General features: G+C 42.1%; 2 protein-coding genes across 2 annotated transcripts; one reads left to right on the top strand and one right to left on the bottom strand.

Annotated features, from left to right (window-relative positions):
- The first annotated feature begins 805 nt into the window (after positions 1 to 805).
- LOC126588048 (leucine-rich repeat receptor-like tyrosine-protein kinase PXC3) lies at positions 806 to 4,350 on the top strand. Its single transcript, XM_050253180.1, has 2 exons — positions 806 to 3,672; positions 3,823 to 4,350. The coding sequence occupies exons 1-2, from the start codon at positions 1,086 to 1,088 to the stop codon at positions 4,128 to 4,130; spliced, it is 2,895 nt and encodes a 964-aa protein (XP_050109137.1). The 5' UTR covers positions 806 to 1,085; the 3' UTR covers positions 4,131 to 4,350.
- Positions 4,351 to 4,394: 44 nt separating this feature from the next.
- On the bottom strand, positions 4,395 to 8,292 carry LOC126588050 (dihydrolipoyllysine-residue acetyltransferase component 5 of pyruvate dehydrogenase complex, chloroplastic-like). The gene is made up of 6 exons (XM_050253182.1): positions 7,233 to 8,292; positions 6,618 to 6,809; positions 6,433 to 6,520; positions 5,161 to 5,231; positions 4,968 to 5,051; positions 4,395 to 4,879 (listed from the first exon to the last, which is right to left on the bottom strand). Exons 1-6 carry the CDS (start codon positions 8,112 to 8,114, stop codon positions 4,775 to 4,777), a joined length of 1,422 nt encoding a protein of 473 aa, XP_050109139.1. The 5' UTR covers positions 8,115 to 8,292; the 3' UTR covers positions 4,395 to 4,774.
- Between the last annotated feature and the right edge of the window lie 5,248 nt (positions 8,293 to 13,540).

Below are 13,540 nucleotides of genomic sequence, written 5' to 3'. Positions count from 1 at the left end.
AGAACTAGGCACTATTTATGAATTTGGAATGAATTTGGACCAATAAATAGTATAATCATGTTCAATTTCATAAATAATATAGTACCGTTCAGTTTCATAAATAGTGTAGTACCATTAAGTTTCATAAACAATATAGTATTGTTCAATTTCATAAACAATGTTTGTGATGGATGGGTTATGTTATTTTTTTTTTAATTTATATCAAAATTGTGTCATTTTCATTAAAATTTAAGTTTTTTTTTTTCATTAAATAAAGTTATAGCATGGTTTTTTGTTAAAATAAACTTAATCCAAATCCTTTTCATAAAGCAAGTGACCCTTTACCATAGTAGTGAAAAGGAATTGAGCCCTTACATAACAGCGTGGATTCGAACCTCGTCGGTGGCTAATCTAACATTTAATCTAACAAAATCTATCGTTTGACAAAAAACAAAAAAAAAAAAGAAAAACCTTTTTCATGAAAGCTCTCTTAAAAAAAGGGGTGTGTTATGTACACGCCCCTTAATAATTTCTGTCCGTTGATTTTCTTCAATTCATCCGATCCGACGATCGAAAATTAAAAAATGTGTGAAAAGTAAAATAAGATGTATGGATATCACATACCTAAAAAAAATAGCCACGTTTATAAAATATCAATTTTGCAAAGTTGGCCAGTAATATACGTACGTGATTTTCACGTACTAATTTCGTAATTTAAATTTACCGACTACGGTACCAATAACAAGAAGCCCCTGCTCGAAAATCGCTTGGTGGAAGTTTAATTCCACACTCCACACTGCAGAGACCACTCATTTTTTAACTCTCCGTGTGAAGTCTTCGCAAGAAACAGACCCATTGGTCAATAGTCCAAGTCAACTCCGCTCCCCTATCCCAACCAACACGCCCGGCATTTTTCTCTTCCTTCACTTTGTTCCCTGCTCCCACGAACTTTCCCGTTCCCCCAAACATTCCATAACCCAACACACAGACATCTACCTCTGATCCTCTCTCTCTCCTCTCTCTCTCTCCTCCTTCCACCTGAAAAATCACATAAACTATAGTATACATACTACAAATCTCCCTCACGCCATCTTTGTAGCCGGAAAATGAGCAGCTATGGCCGCCAAACCACCTCACTTGTCCTGTATTTCAATTTCCATTTCTTCTTGTCTTTGTTCTGCTACCTTCCTGTTCCTGTGGTGTTCTCTGCATTATCCTCAAACCAACAAACCACAATGATAGATCTCTCCAACAGCCTCAACGCTTCTGCTGGTGGTGCTGTTCCATGGGACGTCAACAAAGAACCAAACCCATGTTCGTGGAAGGGAGTCGGGTGCAATTCCCCGACCAATTCATCAGTTATCCGGATTTCGTTGTCCGGGCATTCTCTATCTTCCTCGGACTTTCTGCCGCTCGTTTGTCGGATTGAGTCTCTGCAGGTTCTTGATGTGTCCAGCAACCGTCTGACCACAATTCCGCCTGGGTTTATCTCAGCTTGTGGAAAGCTAGGTGAGTTAAAGCTGCTCAATTTTAGTCTGAATAATTTGGTGGGTCCTCTGCCCGATTTTGTTGGGTTTTTGGGTTTGGAAGCTCTGGACTTTGCTCGGAATAACTTGAGTGGAAGCATTGGCTCCAAGTTGGACGGGTTGGTCAAGCTCAGAAGCTTGAACCTTACCTTCAACCATTTTGCTGGGCATGTTCCAACCCGTCTCGGAAAGTCCAAGGTTTTGGAGGAGCTTGAGCTTTCTGTGAATACGTTTGATGGTCCTATCCCTGCTGAACTTGTGGGATATAAGAATTTGACTCTCATTGATCTTAGCGTAAATCAGCTTACCGGGAGTATTCCTGCTTGGATCGGAGAGCTCTCCAAGTTGGAGGTTTTGATTCTTTCGGCCAATAAGTTATCCGGCGGAATCCCACTAAGCATTTCCAATATCACAAGCCTTTGGAGATTTGCAGCAAATTCTAACGATTTCAATGAGACGATTCCTGGTGGCATTACGGAGCATTTGAAAAACTTGGATCTCAGTTATAATAAATTGAATGGGTCGATTCCATCGGACCTCTTGTCGGCAATGAATCTGCAGACTGTGGATTTGTCGAATAATAGATTAGATGGACCGGTACCTGAAACTCTATCTCCGAGCTTGGTGAGGTTGAGACTGGGAAGCAATTCGCTTGATGGGAAGATACCTTCTGCAGCAATTGCAACACATGACAAGTTGACCTACTTGGAGATGGAAAACAATAACTTGACTGGATCAATTCCTCCTGAATTGGGTGATTGCTGGAAATTGGCGCTGCTGAATTTGGCTCAGAATCAACTGTCTGGGGCTTTGCCGGCAAAGTTGGGTCACCTTAGCAGTCTTGAGGTCTTGAAACTTCAATCGAACAATTTGAGTGGGGAAATTCCAATTGAATTTACTCGACTACCCAAGTTGTCCGTTCTGAATATCAGCTGGAATTCTATCAACGGCTCGATACCACCTTCAGTTTCAAACATGCAGAATCTTATTAACATGAACTTACAAGGCAACAAGCTCAGCGGTTCCATTCCCGTTGGTATTGCCTCCATGGTTTCTCTGATGGAACTCCAACTTGGAGAAAATCAATTAAGTGGTGACATTCCAATCATGCCGATGAGTTTGCAGATTGCTTTGAATCTCAGCAGCAATCTTTTTCAAGGACCTATTCCGGAAACTCTTTCGAGGCTCCGTGGATTAGAAATTCTGGATCTCTCAAATAACAAATTCTCAGGTATGATACCTGATTTTTTGACTAAATTGGAAACCTTGACACAGTTGTTACTTTCTAACAATAAGCTCTCTGGAGAAATTCCGACGTTCCCTTCTTGGGTCATGGTCGAAGCAAGTGGGAACAAGGCTTTGATAAACAGAACAACAATAAACACTCCACCCCAATTGGAGAAGAAGAAAAAATCATATGCAGCGACAATTGTTCTTGCCGTTGTAGCAGCAGCTGTGGTTGCTTTTGGAGCGATCACCATTGTTGCCGTATCAATATCACGGCAAAATTACAGGGTTAATGACGAACAAGTGCAAACAGAGGAAGAACTTGCTGTTCCTGAGGTCCTCCAGGGCAATCTATTAACTGCAAATGGTATTCATAGATCAAACATCGATTTCACTAGAGCGATGGAAGTAGTTTCCGACCAGTCAAACGTTGTGCTGAAGACTAGGTTTTCAACTTACTACAAAGCCATCATGCCGTCTGGAGCAAGCTACTTTGTCAAGAAGCTCAACTGGAGTGACAAGATATTCCAACTGGGCAGCCACGATAGGTTTGCCCAAGATTTAGAGGTCTTCGGGAAACTAAGCAATTCCAATGTCATGAATCCTCTGGCCTATGTCTTGACTGGTGACAGTGCTTATCTGTTCTATGAATTTGCTCCAAAAGGAACCCTTTTTGATGCTCTTCGTGGTATCTCGGGCGATGACATGGATTGGGGGAGCCGGTATAGTATTGCAGTTGGAGTAGCGCAGGGTCTTTCTTTTCTTCATGGGTGCACTCCAAGTCCAATACTCCTCCTTGACTTGTCAAGCAAAAGCATTTTGCTCAAGTCCCTCAAGGAGCCTTTGATTGCAGAAGCTGAGCTCTTGAAGGTGATCGACCCTTCAAAGAGCACCGGAAGCCTTTCTACTATTGCTGGTTCTGTTGGCTACATTCCTCCAGGTAAGCAGTTCTGTGATTTCTTCACCTTGCAGTAACATAATATTGTTTCTCAGAGTCATCCCCGACTTGTCAGTATACCGCTTATTTAAGTAACTTGCTGGATTTGGAACTAATTGTGTCTGAATATTTGTCTCTGTTCTGTGGTGGCAGAGTATGCATACACTATGGTTGTGACAATGGCCGGGAATATCTACAGCTTCGGGGTCGTTCTGCTGGAGTTGCTGACGGGAAAGCCAGCAGTTAGTGAGGGGATTGAGTTGGCCAAGTGGGTCTTGAGTAACTCAGCGCAGCAAGATAAAAGGGATCACATTCTTGATTACAGTATCAGCAGAACATCAACTGCTGTCCGAAACCAGATGCTTGCGGTCCTGAAAATTGCTCTTGCTTGTGTTAGTGTATCACCCGAAGCAAGGCCAAGAATGAAGAGTGTGCTTACGAGGCTCCTCAATGCAAGATAAAGTAACACGGCATGATTCAAAGTCGCTATATGAATACAAGTTCCATGCATAAGATGGGATGAACCCGAAGCTTCGGTCAGTTCCTACAACTAGAATATCAGTCGTTCGATGTAGTTTAAAGCTTATCTTGCCATAGAATATATGGCAACTATAGGAAGTAATGTAACATGTAGAAAATTTATAAACTGAACGCGAATATATAAACAATGCGTTGCTTGTACCACTGCTTCATGTTAGTTGAAAATAGGCACGATACATACGAAGTCCTCAAAACATTTTGCGAATTGGATTTCGGTGGCAATACGTTTGTATCATGGATATGCTTGTTAAGTTGCAAATACATACTTCTACAACCTAGATAACCAGTTTCATGCAATAGCCAACTCTAAAAACCCGAAAACGACTGAGAAAAAACAACGGCCAGCAACATTTTATGATAGAACCTTTGATGAACTGGAACTAAAACTCATTATGCATTAATGTTCAAAATTGTTTTCCTATTCGTCATATAGAATTGAACAAGCCTCCCGTCAAACCTAAATGATTAGCAACGGTAGAAGCATGCCTGACGAGATCATACGGAGAAAAATCCCAGACATTCTGAAAGCCAAGCGGGGAACATTTGGTGACAAGACGTTTCGAGACTAGAAGGTAAGATCTTTGGGGTCCTCAATAATCTTGGCCAAGGTTTGCAAGAATGAAGCCAGATCAGCGCCATAAATTATACGATGATCAGCAGTAACATTTACCTGCAAATAATTGCATGTTCCAAGAGTTAGAAATCGTAGTTTCCTTTTTATGTATCATACCCATAAGTATAGCTTTCAAATTTCTTACCTGCATTTGGTTCTTCCGTCCAATCCGACCATCTTTAGTAGCCACAACAGTAGGCTGAGATGATCCAACAGCCATAATTGCTCCCTGTGAAAATTGAAACCAGAAACGCACAAATATTATAACCTACATACAACATGCATTATCACTCGAACAGAAAATAAATTGGGAAAAAGGCATAAAATACAACGCTTACAGTTCCAGGCGGCAGAATAGCATCAAACCGATCAACACCAAACATCCCAAGATTAGAAACAGTGAAAGTACCTATAAAAACAGAACACAGTCGTCATCTTAAATCAGAAATAAAAATATGGGCACTTTGAATGTCAATAAAACAAGTATAAAAGATAATATAAGTACACAAGAAAAGTAACCTTCACTTAGCACAGTATATTATGCTACCATTTCTCTCTTGAAGAATCCAAAAACTAGGATTATATGAACAATACTCTAACTCTGAAATCATCTATTAGAGTGCATATACCAAAACTCAAAAGTAAAACTAGGAGGAAAAATGGCAGAAACCCTGAAGCAAAAACAGAGACAGAACGTACGCAGGTATTCAACCATAGTAAGGTTCTCTGAGGGCCTAATAATATGGCAGACTAAAAAATAAGGGCCAGACCCCTCGAATGCACCACACAGTTAAAAGGTAACAGAAAGAACAGGCTTTGTAAACTGCATCATTAGAAGTAATGGCGAGGCCAAAGCTTCTTCGTCTATCTTGGAGTCAATTGTGACCTCAAAGAGCCAAGATTGAGTTGAAGCATTGAAACGAACCGACTTAGCAAGCCAACATTTCCTACTTGTAAAGAACTTTACACACAGTGTTAGGCATTGTTGCTTGGTTTAGGCATTGTTGCTTGGGGAAAACAAACGCTGACTGCATGATCAATGATCACCTTGTTCTCACTCCCACTATTCAGCTTTGGTGTTTAATTTCATACCACGATAAAGCATAAATTGAATTATTCCATGTCATACTTTAGCTAAGTAATTAAAAGTTTTGAAGGAAAAATTTATAACATCCTACAAACTGAATAGTCCATAAATAATTCCAGAAGAAATATTGATGAGATTAAAAGGGTTTTCTAATCCCATATGCATACCCACAGCAAAACTAAGTGAACGCCAGTGCACATAAATCTCCTTTTCTCCAAATGAACATACTTTTTTGTATTGATCAAAAAAGTTAAATACGTTTTGATGAATATGATTATTTCTATCAAATTTAGCAACATAATTTTTTGTATTGAACAAAAAAGCAGTTACTAAATTTGATAGACATAATCATGAATTTTGAAGCATGTTTATACAAGTTTTAAAAACTTCACATGCAAAGGTTGTTTATTTTCACATTTCATTCTGCATGACAATGTAATAGAAAATAAACCTAACACTTCCATTCCTTTTCTGCTCGACATGTTGTGTGGTTACTAAGCATTTAGGTACTTAATAATAGTACCTGTATTGTACTCGTGAGGTTGTAGCTGCTTGGCCCTGGCCTTATCAACTAACTCCTTCCACTTTCTCGACAATGTATATATGTCAACCTGACCCATTAAAACTTCAAGCATCAGGACCACCAACCACCTTCCCAAAAAAAAAGAAACCACTACTATAAAGCATAAAAAATGAAACGGCCCAAACCTTGTCCGCATCCTGAAGCACTGGTGTAATCAATCCACCATCGATTGCCACAGCGACTGCAATGTTAATGTTGCTGTTGTATGTAAAGCTCTTACCATCTCTACAGCCGGAGTTGACAACAGGATGTTTGACCAATGCAAGTGCTGTAGCCTTTGCAAGCAATGCTGTCATGGTAACTCCCTTCAACTTGATCTAGAAAATAAATAAATCATAACATCTACTCGTTACAACAGAATAACGTGGTAAACTTAACTTACGAATCCACTGTCATGATTTCAGATTTCTCGACCAGTAAGCCACATTCTCTTGGAAAATAAAATACAACCTTATTAACAATGCAAGCGCCTAGCATACTATAAACTACATAGTCTTCATTGAAATGGAAAAAAGAAATCGCTTTACGATTTCAAGACAATGTCGAATTATCAAGTACAGACTCAATTTTGATGATTGTCATGTTAAGCAGCCAAATTGTTGAATTGAAACTACCTAAAAACCATCTTTTCAATACTGAGCATTAACGAACAATGAATTTGAATTTTAAACCCAATAAGAATTCAGCATTGTTCTTGCAAAATGTGAAATGATTCCGAAAGCGAGAAAACGAAAAGTTACCTTTTTGTACAGAGCATCGAGCGCATCAGTGGTGATAGTGTATCCTACTCTGAAAGTTGGCACTGAGAGACTCTCAAGCATGTTTCTACTCACAGCCCCCTGCATTGTCGTAAAAGGCACCACCGATCCCAACTGAATTCCCGCCTCCGCCGCCACCGCAGCCGCTGACTTCCCAACACTCGGTTCAGCAACAGCCGCCACCGTCGGCTGAGCAGCAAAAGCTTCAACATCCTTGGCCACAATCCTCCCCAGTGGTCCACTTCCCACCACTGACCCCAAATCCACCTTCAAATCCTTTGCAAGCTTCTTCGCATACGGCGATGCCACGATTCTCTTCCCTCCCTCTGATGCCGGGTGGGTGGAAGCCACCGCTGCCACAGTAGCCGCCGCCTTAGGGACCACCGCAGGACCCACATTATCCGGAATTTTCTCCGGTAGTGGCTCCGGAGCAGCTGCAGCCGGTGCTGGTGCCACTGGAGCTGCTGATGAAGAACCGGCCTTGGCTTTGGCCTCGGCAATCTCGTCCTCGGTCTCGGCCAACAGAGCAATAGCCGAACCGACGGCGGCGACGCCGCCCTCCTCCACCATAATCGAAGCCAGGTAACCGTCGTAGAAAGTCTCGACGTCCATGTCGGCCTTATCGGACTCGACGACGACGACGCTCTCGCCCTTGGAGAGCTTGTCGCCCTCGGACTTGACCCAAGAGACGATCTTGCCCTCAGTCATGGTGGAGCTGAGAGCCGGCATGAAGATCTCCCGGATCTTGGCCTGGACTTGGGCCCTGCTCCGGCGCCCGGAAATGAGGGCCGGGGTAGAGGAAGTGGCGTTCCGGCGGAGGGATTGGGAGCTGGGGATGAAGGAGGTGTTGAGAAGGCGAGCCATTGGAGCGGGCAGTCAGGAAAGAGAGAGGGAGAGGGAACGAGGTGGTTTGGATGGGAAGGGGTTTTGTTTAGTGGGTTTATTTCATGGTTGATAAGTTGGTGATATTTGGGTGAGAGTTTCTCGAATGCATCGAAACCAAGGCGGGCGGAGGTTCCAACGTCCAACTAATTTACCAGTGTCAATCTTGATGATGGGCTCTTGGTTTGCTTCCTTTCTATAAATAATAATTTAAATATTTTGTTAAAATAAAGAGAAGTGTTATTGGCAGTTCAAAAATCTCATTCTACACCGGTCACAAGTGTATTTTTCTTTCCAAATATTGAAAATTTGAAATGTAGAATGAGATTTTTAGACTGCCGATAACAATTCCCAAAATAAATATTATTTGCAATTTTGTTAAAAATATTTATGTATTATTTTTTTTCAATAATATGTTAAATTGAAAAATATGTTTAAATAACGTGTATTATACTTGAAAGTACATAAATACGATATAGTATGTGTGTATTATATGTTGAAATTCTAAAAACATGCAATTTAGTTCATCAATTAAAGAGTGCGAAAAATGAAAATATTTTTAAAATATGTACGCAAATTTACTAACTAAAACGAACTTAACTAAATTAGTAAGTGCTTAGCTAAGATTGGGGAATAAAAACGGTGCACTAGAAAACCTATTCAAACCTAGTAAGAGAAATGTTAAGGATACTCTCTCAAAGTGAGATTCTTTATAAACTCTTTGCCACCTCTAGTTTTTGATACAATGTTTTATAATATTGACATATGAATTGTGTAAAAAACATAAGGTAACGGATAGTGGCGGAGTGAGGATTCTTGTGAGGAGGGGCCTCACATAAGTATAGAAGAAGACAAAATGAATAGTGGTTATAAACTTACTAATGCAAAACATCATAATATATATCCAAATAATTAAGTAGTCAAAATTAACATATGCATAGATAATTTTATCGACCGAGCACAATGGCGTTCTAAGATTCATATAGCCGATCCCACTCAGTGACTTGGATTTTCCAAGTCTCCAACCGAGAAGTTTTCCTCACTCAGGAAATTAAGGGAACACTACCTCAACCTACATGCTCCACTCACAAAGCTTCAACAAAAGAAAATTCAAAGAACTTAGCGAAGAAGGCTTTGGTGTATTTAACACAATACGTTGAAATGAAGGAAAGCTTATTTATTGATATCCCCGATAAGCTACAAATATGTACATATACATAAGTCAAAATAAACAAACAAGAGGGAGCCTTCACAAAGGTTGCTTAGGAGAAGTCTCAGCAGTCGGTAGAGCCCCAGAAAGAGAAGGCACCGGAGGGGGATCATTCGGAGCCTCAGTACTGGACAGAACCCTAGAAGGATGAGGCATCAGAGGTTGATCATTTGGAGCTTCATTACGCAGTACAGCCCCAGAAGACGAAGGCAATAAATGCCTTTGGAATAAACCCACAAATCTCTGATGATCAAGTAAAACCTGACCATCAGATTCCTTCATCTGGTCAAGCTTCCTCTTCATGTTTGTAGCATAGTCATGTGCGAGCCGGTGCAACTGTTTATTCTCATGCTTGAGCCCTCTAATCTCCTGTTTGAGACTCATCACTTCAGCCGCCAATGATTCAACTTGGCGGGTTCGAGCAAATAGGCGTTGGGCCATATTAGACACAGAACCTGCACACTGAACACTGAGAGCCAGAGAATCCTTAACAGCTAACTCATCAGACCGTTTGGAAAGTAGTCTGTTATCTTTGGGAGTGAGAAGGTTCCTGGCCACCACCGCAGCGGTCATATCATTCTTCATCACGGAATCCCCAACGGTAAGAGGACCAGTAGGGGAGACGAATGATGGACGCCATATGTTGTCAGGAGAAGGCGGGGCTGCCTCTTCAACAAGGTTCAAGTCAAAACGACGGTCGGAGGGGCCATACATTTTCAAAGGTGTTGAAGAGAGAAGAGGTCGGACAAATCAAGATCTTAGAAGTGCAAGAATGGAGCTTCTACTGGTGGAGATTCAAGTGTGCTTTGGAACTTAATGCCAGCCCCTATAAAAATCTGCACTCGACGGAGCTTTAGAAATCGAAGAGGCGCCTGCTCAGAAATTGAAGAGGCGTTTGCTTTCTCAAAAGCAAGGCTGCTCAGATACCACGAGGGTCGATCTCAGAAATCGAAGAAGCGTTTGCTTTCTCAAAAGCTAGGCTGCGCAAAGACCACGAAGGCCGATCTCAGAAATCGAAGAGGCGCTTGCTTTCTCAAAAGCTGGGCTGCTCAGAGACCACGAGGGCCGATCTCAGAAATCGAAGAGGCACCTACTTTTCCAGCCTTGTCAGCACCTGTCACACGCACACTCAGCTTTGCGGAAATTATAGGCATTCAGTCGAAGACTTCTGGTGAAGTAGAAAGCACATGAGTTTTACTGTTCAATCACCCACTTCCCACACGCAACAGTAGCTCATGGGTACCACAGATAACTTTGCCAAAGTTCTCTGACAAAGTTGAGACACGTGAAGCTTGCAGCTCCCACTACATCGCTCTGACCAAGAAGGGTAAAAGAATAGCAAAGAAACAACACTAACAAAGTTTAGACACATAAATTTTGAAGGTCTAGCTACCATATTATTACCCACAAGGGTAAAGGAACAGTACCACTGCTGGATAATTGGAAAATCCCTGTGTGTCAACCTCTGTGCTTCATGGCAAGGTAGACTAGCAAACATGCCCAACCTTTAATCACATTCGAGAAAACACTCCCAACAAGATTGCTTGCTCCAAAATCGAAGAGGCACCGTCCTCCGAATCTCGAGAGCCAGACTCCCAACATGACTACTTTCTCAAAAATCGAAGAGGGTAAAGGAACAGTACCATTGCTGGATAATTGGAAAGTCCCTGTGTGTCAACCTCTGTGCTTCGTGGCAAGGTAGACTAGCAAACATGCCCAACCTTTACTCACATTCGAGAAAACACTCCCAACAAGATTGCTTGCTCCAAAATCGAAGAGGCACCGCCCTCCGAATCTCGAGAGCCAGACTCCCAACATGATTACTTTCTCAAAAATCGAAGAGACACCGCTCTCCGAATCTCGAGAGCCAGACCCCCAGCATGATTGCTTTCTCAAAAATCGAAGAGGCATCGTTCTCCGAATCTCGAGAGCCAGATCCCCGATAGGATTGCTTGTTCGAAAACCGAAGAGGCAACACTTTCCCAACTTCAAGAGCCGGATCTCCTTGGATAAAGCTGTCTGTAATCTTCACACGCAACATCAGCTTTCCAGATACCAAAAACCACTTTTTCAAAGTGCTCTGACAGCGTTAAAACATGTGAAGCTGACAGCTCCCACTACCGTGCTATGACCAAGTAGGGTAAAGGAATAACATTACTACTTGTTGTTAAGGAGACTCCTATATATGTCGACCTCCATCCCCAACGGACAGGCAGACCTGTAAAAATGCTCAACCCATCCTCATATCTGAGAGGGCACTCCCAACGAAGCCTTTCGAAATATTCAGCTTTCTTTCCCCCCGATAATCCCTCTGCAAACAAGCTATACTAGAGCAAGAATATCTCATATCATCAGGGTTAAAAGCAAGAGTATCCCATATCATGCTTTTTCCCTGTCTTTTCCTTGGACCTTGTTCTTACCTGCAAGACAAGGAGAAAGAGAGCAATCAGTCAGTACTTGGAATCAAGCTTCCAGCCAGGAACTGACTGCCTGGAACCCCTTACCTGATTACTTACCTGACATTGCTCTCGAGTACTCATCTTCAACATCTTATGCTTCCAGGGAAGATACCGCATCTGCCTGAGGAACAGATAGGGCAAGGTTGAAGGATACAAGGAAGCATGTGGAGACAAGCGTAACAGCACACGTGCCGATACATCCATTACTCTGTCAAAGCAAAAGTATCCCATATCAGCAGGGTCGAACGTACTCTAGATTTGATGGACTTGTTTTGACCCTCAAATTCTTCAGTCGGCCTTATACTCTGGAGGAAACTAGAAAACCCTCCAACTCAGTTCAAGAATAAGCATGTGGAAAGTTACTTCTTCAAAAGCAAAAGTATCCCATATCATCTCTTCTCATTTTCTTCTCTTTATCCTTCATGCTACCTGCAAGATAGGGAGACTGTGAACAATCAGCCGGAGCTATGATTGCTTACCTTGTCTGTCACCTCTTTCAGCAGATCCCCTAGCTCGGCGACTTGGGGGACTCCTACTACATGGTTTGTATCGCGCTTGACCAAGCCTGAAACTACAAGTAAGCTTCAAGTGAAATTGATACATTACCTTATGCATCTCCACCAGTTAAAGATACCACCCCGGGATGGAGGAAGAGTACTTCCAGAGAAGATGCCCCATCTACCTATGAGACAGATAAGGCACGTCAAGACGATACCACACTCCGATACTTAGAAGTTTCGTGATTACGAGATCATTCTCCCACAATATTTCCTAATGTCTTTTGTACTAAATCATTCACTTGTACTCACTAAAGGAGAGCTTGAACCTATGTACTTGTGTAAACCCTTCACAATTAATGGGAACTCCTCTATTCCGTGGACGTAGCCAATCTGGGTGAACCACGTACATCTTGTGTTCGCTTTCCTATCTCTATCCATTTATATACTTATCCATACTAATGACCGGAGCAATCTAGCGAAGATCACAAAAAGCGACCGTTTTCGCTACCTAAGATCTATCGTGCAAGAGAACGGAGAATTAGATGGAGATCTCAACCATAGAATACAAGCTGGATGGATGAAATGTAAGAGTGCATCCGGCGTGTTGTGTGACCGTCATAGGTCACTGAAGCTCAAGGGAAAATTTTATAGGACGGCAATAAGGCCAGCGATGTTGTATGGCACAGAATGTTGGGCGGTGAAGCATCAACACGTACAAAAAATGGGTGTGGCGGAGATGAGGATGCTTCGTGGGATGTGTGGGCACACGAGAAAGGATAAGATTGGGAATGAGGATATCCGAGGTAAAGTAGGAGTAGCCGAAATTGAAGGAAAGATGAGAGAAAATCGGTTCCGGTGATTTGGACATGTGCAAAGAAGGCCTACTGACGCTCCGGTTCGAAGATGTCACTACTGGACAGAGGTTCAGGGCCGAAGGGGTAGAGGAAGACCTAGGAAAACTTTGGAAGAGACTCTAAGAAAAGACTTAGAGTACTTGGATCTAACGGAGGACATGACACAAAACCGAGCGCAATGGCGTTCTAGGATTCATATAGCCGACCCCACTTAGTGGGAAAAGGCTTTGTTGTTGTTGTTGTTGTTGTTGTGTTTGGTGCAATATCGGATAATGACTATATTATTTATATTTGTTTGGCATTATCTAGCAAGAAAACATAGAGTTCCATAATTACTCAACAGAATTCGACAAGGATGAGTCATTAGATATCAGACTACTCACCT

This window comes from Malus sylvestris, chromosome 10 (assembly GCF_916048215.2).
Source record: "Malus sylvestris chromosome 10, drMalSylv7.2, whole genome shotgun sequence".
Taxonomy (NCBI): Eukaryota; Viridiplantae; Streptophyta; class Magnoliopsida; order Rosales; family Rosaceae; genus Malus; species Malus sylvestris.
Note: the sequence above shows the minus strand (reverse complement) of the source record. Positions and strands in the feature narration are given on the sequence as shown.

Bases quoted from the DNA above. Each gene is read 5' to 3' on its own strand.
- LOC126588048 (XM_050253180.1), top strand. From the start codon at position 1,086: ATGAGCAGCTATGGCCGCCAAACCACCTCACTTGTCCTGTATTTCAAT. The intron at 3,673-3,822 runs GTAAGCAGTTCT...CTGTGGTGGCAG, and splicing joins TGTTGGCTACATTCCTCCAG to AGTATGCATACACTATGGTT.
- LOC126588050 (XM_050253182.1), bottom strand. From the start codon at position 8,114: ATGGCTCGCCTTCTCAACACCTCCTTCATCCCCAGCTCCCAATCCCTC. The intron at 6,810-7,232 runs GTAACTTTTCGT...TTTATTTTCTAG, and splicing joins TCGATGCTCTGTACAAAAAG to ATCAAGTTGAAGGGAGTTAC. The intron at 5,052-5,160 runs GTAAGCGTTGTA...CAATTTTCACAG, and splicing joins CTATTCTGCCGCCTGGAACT to GGAGCAATTATGGCTGTTGG.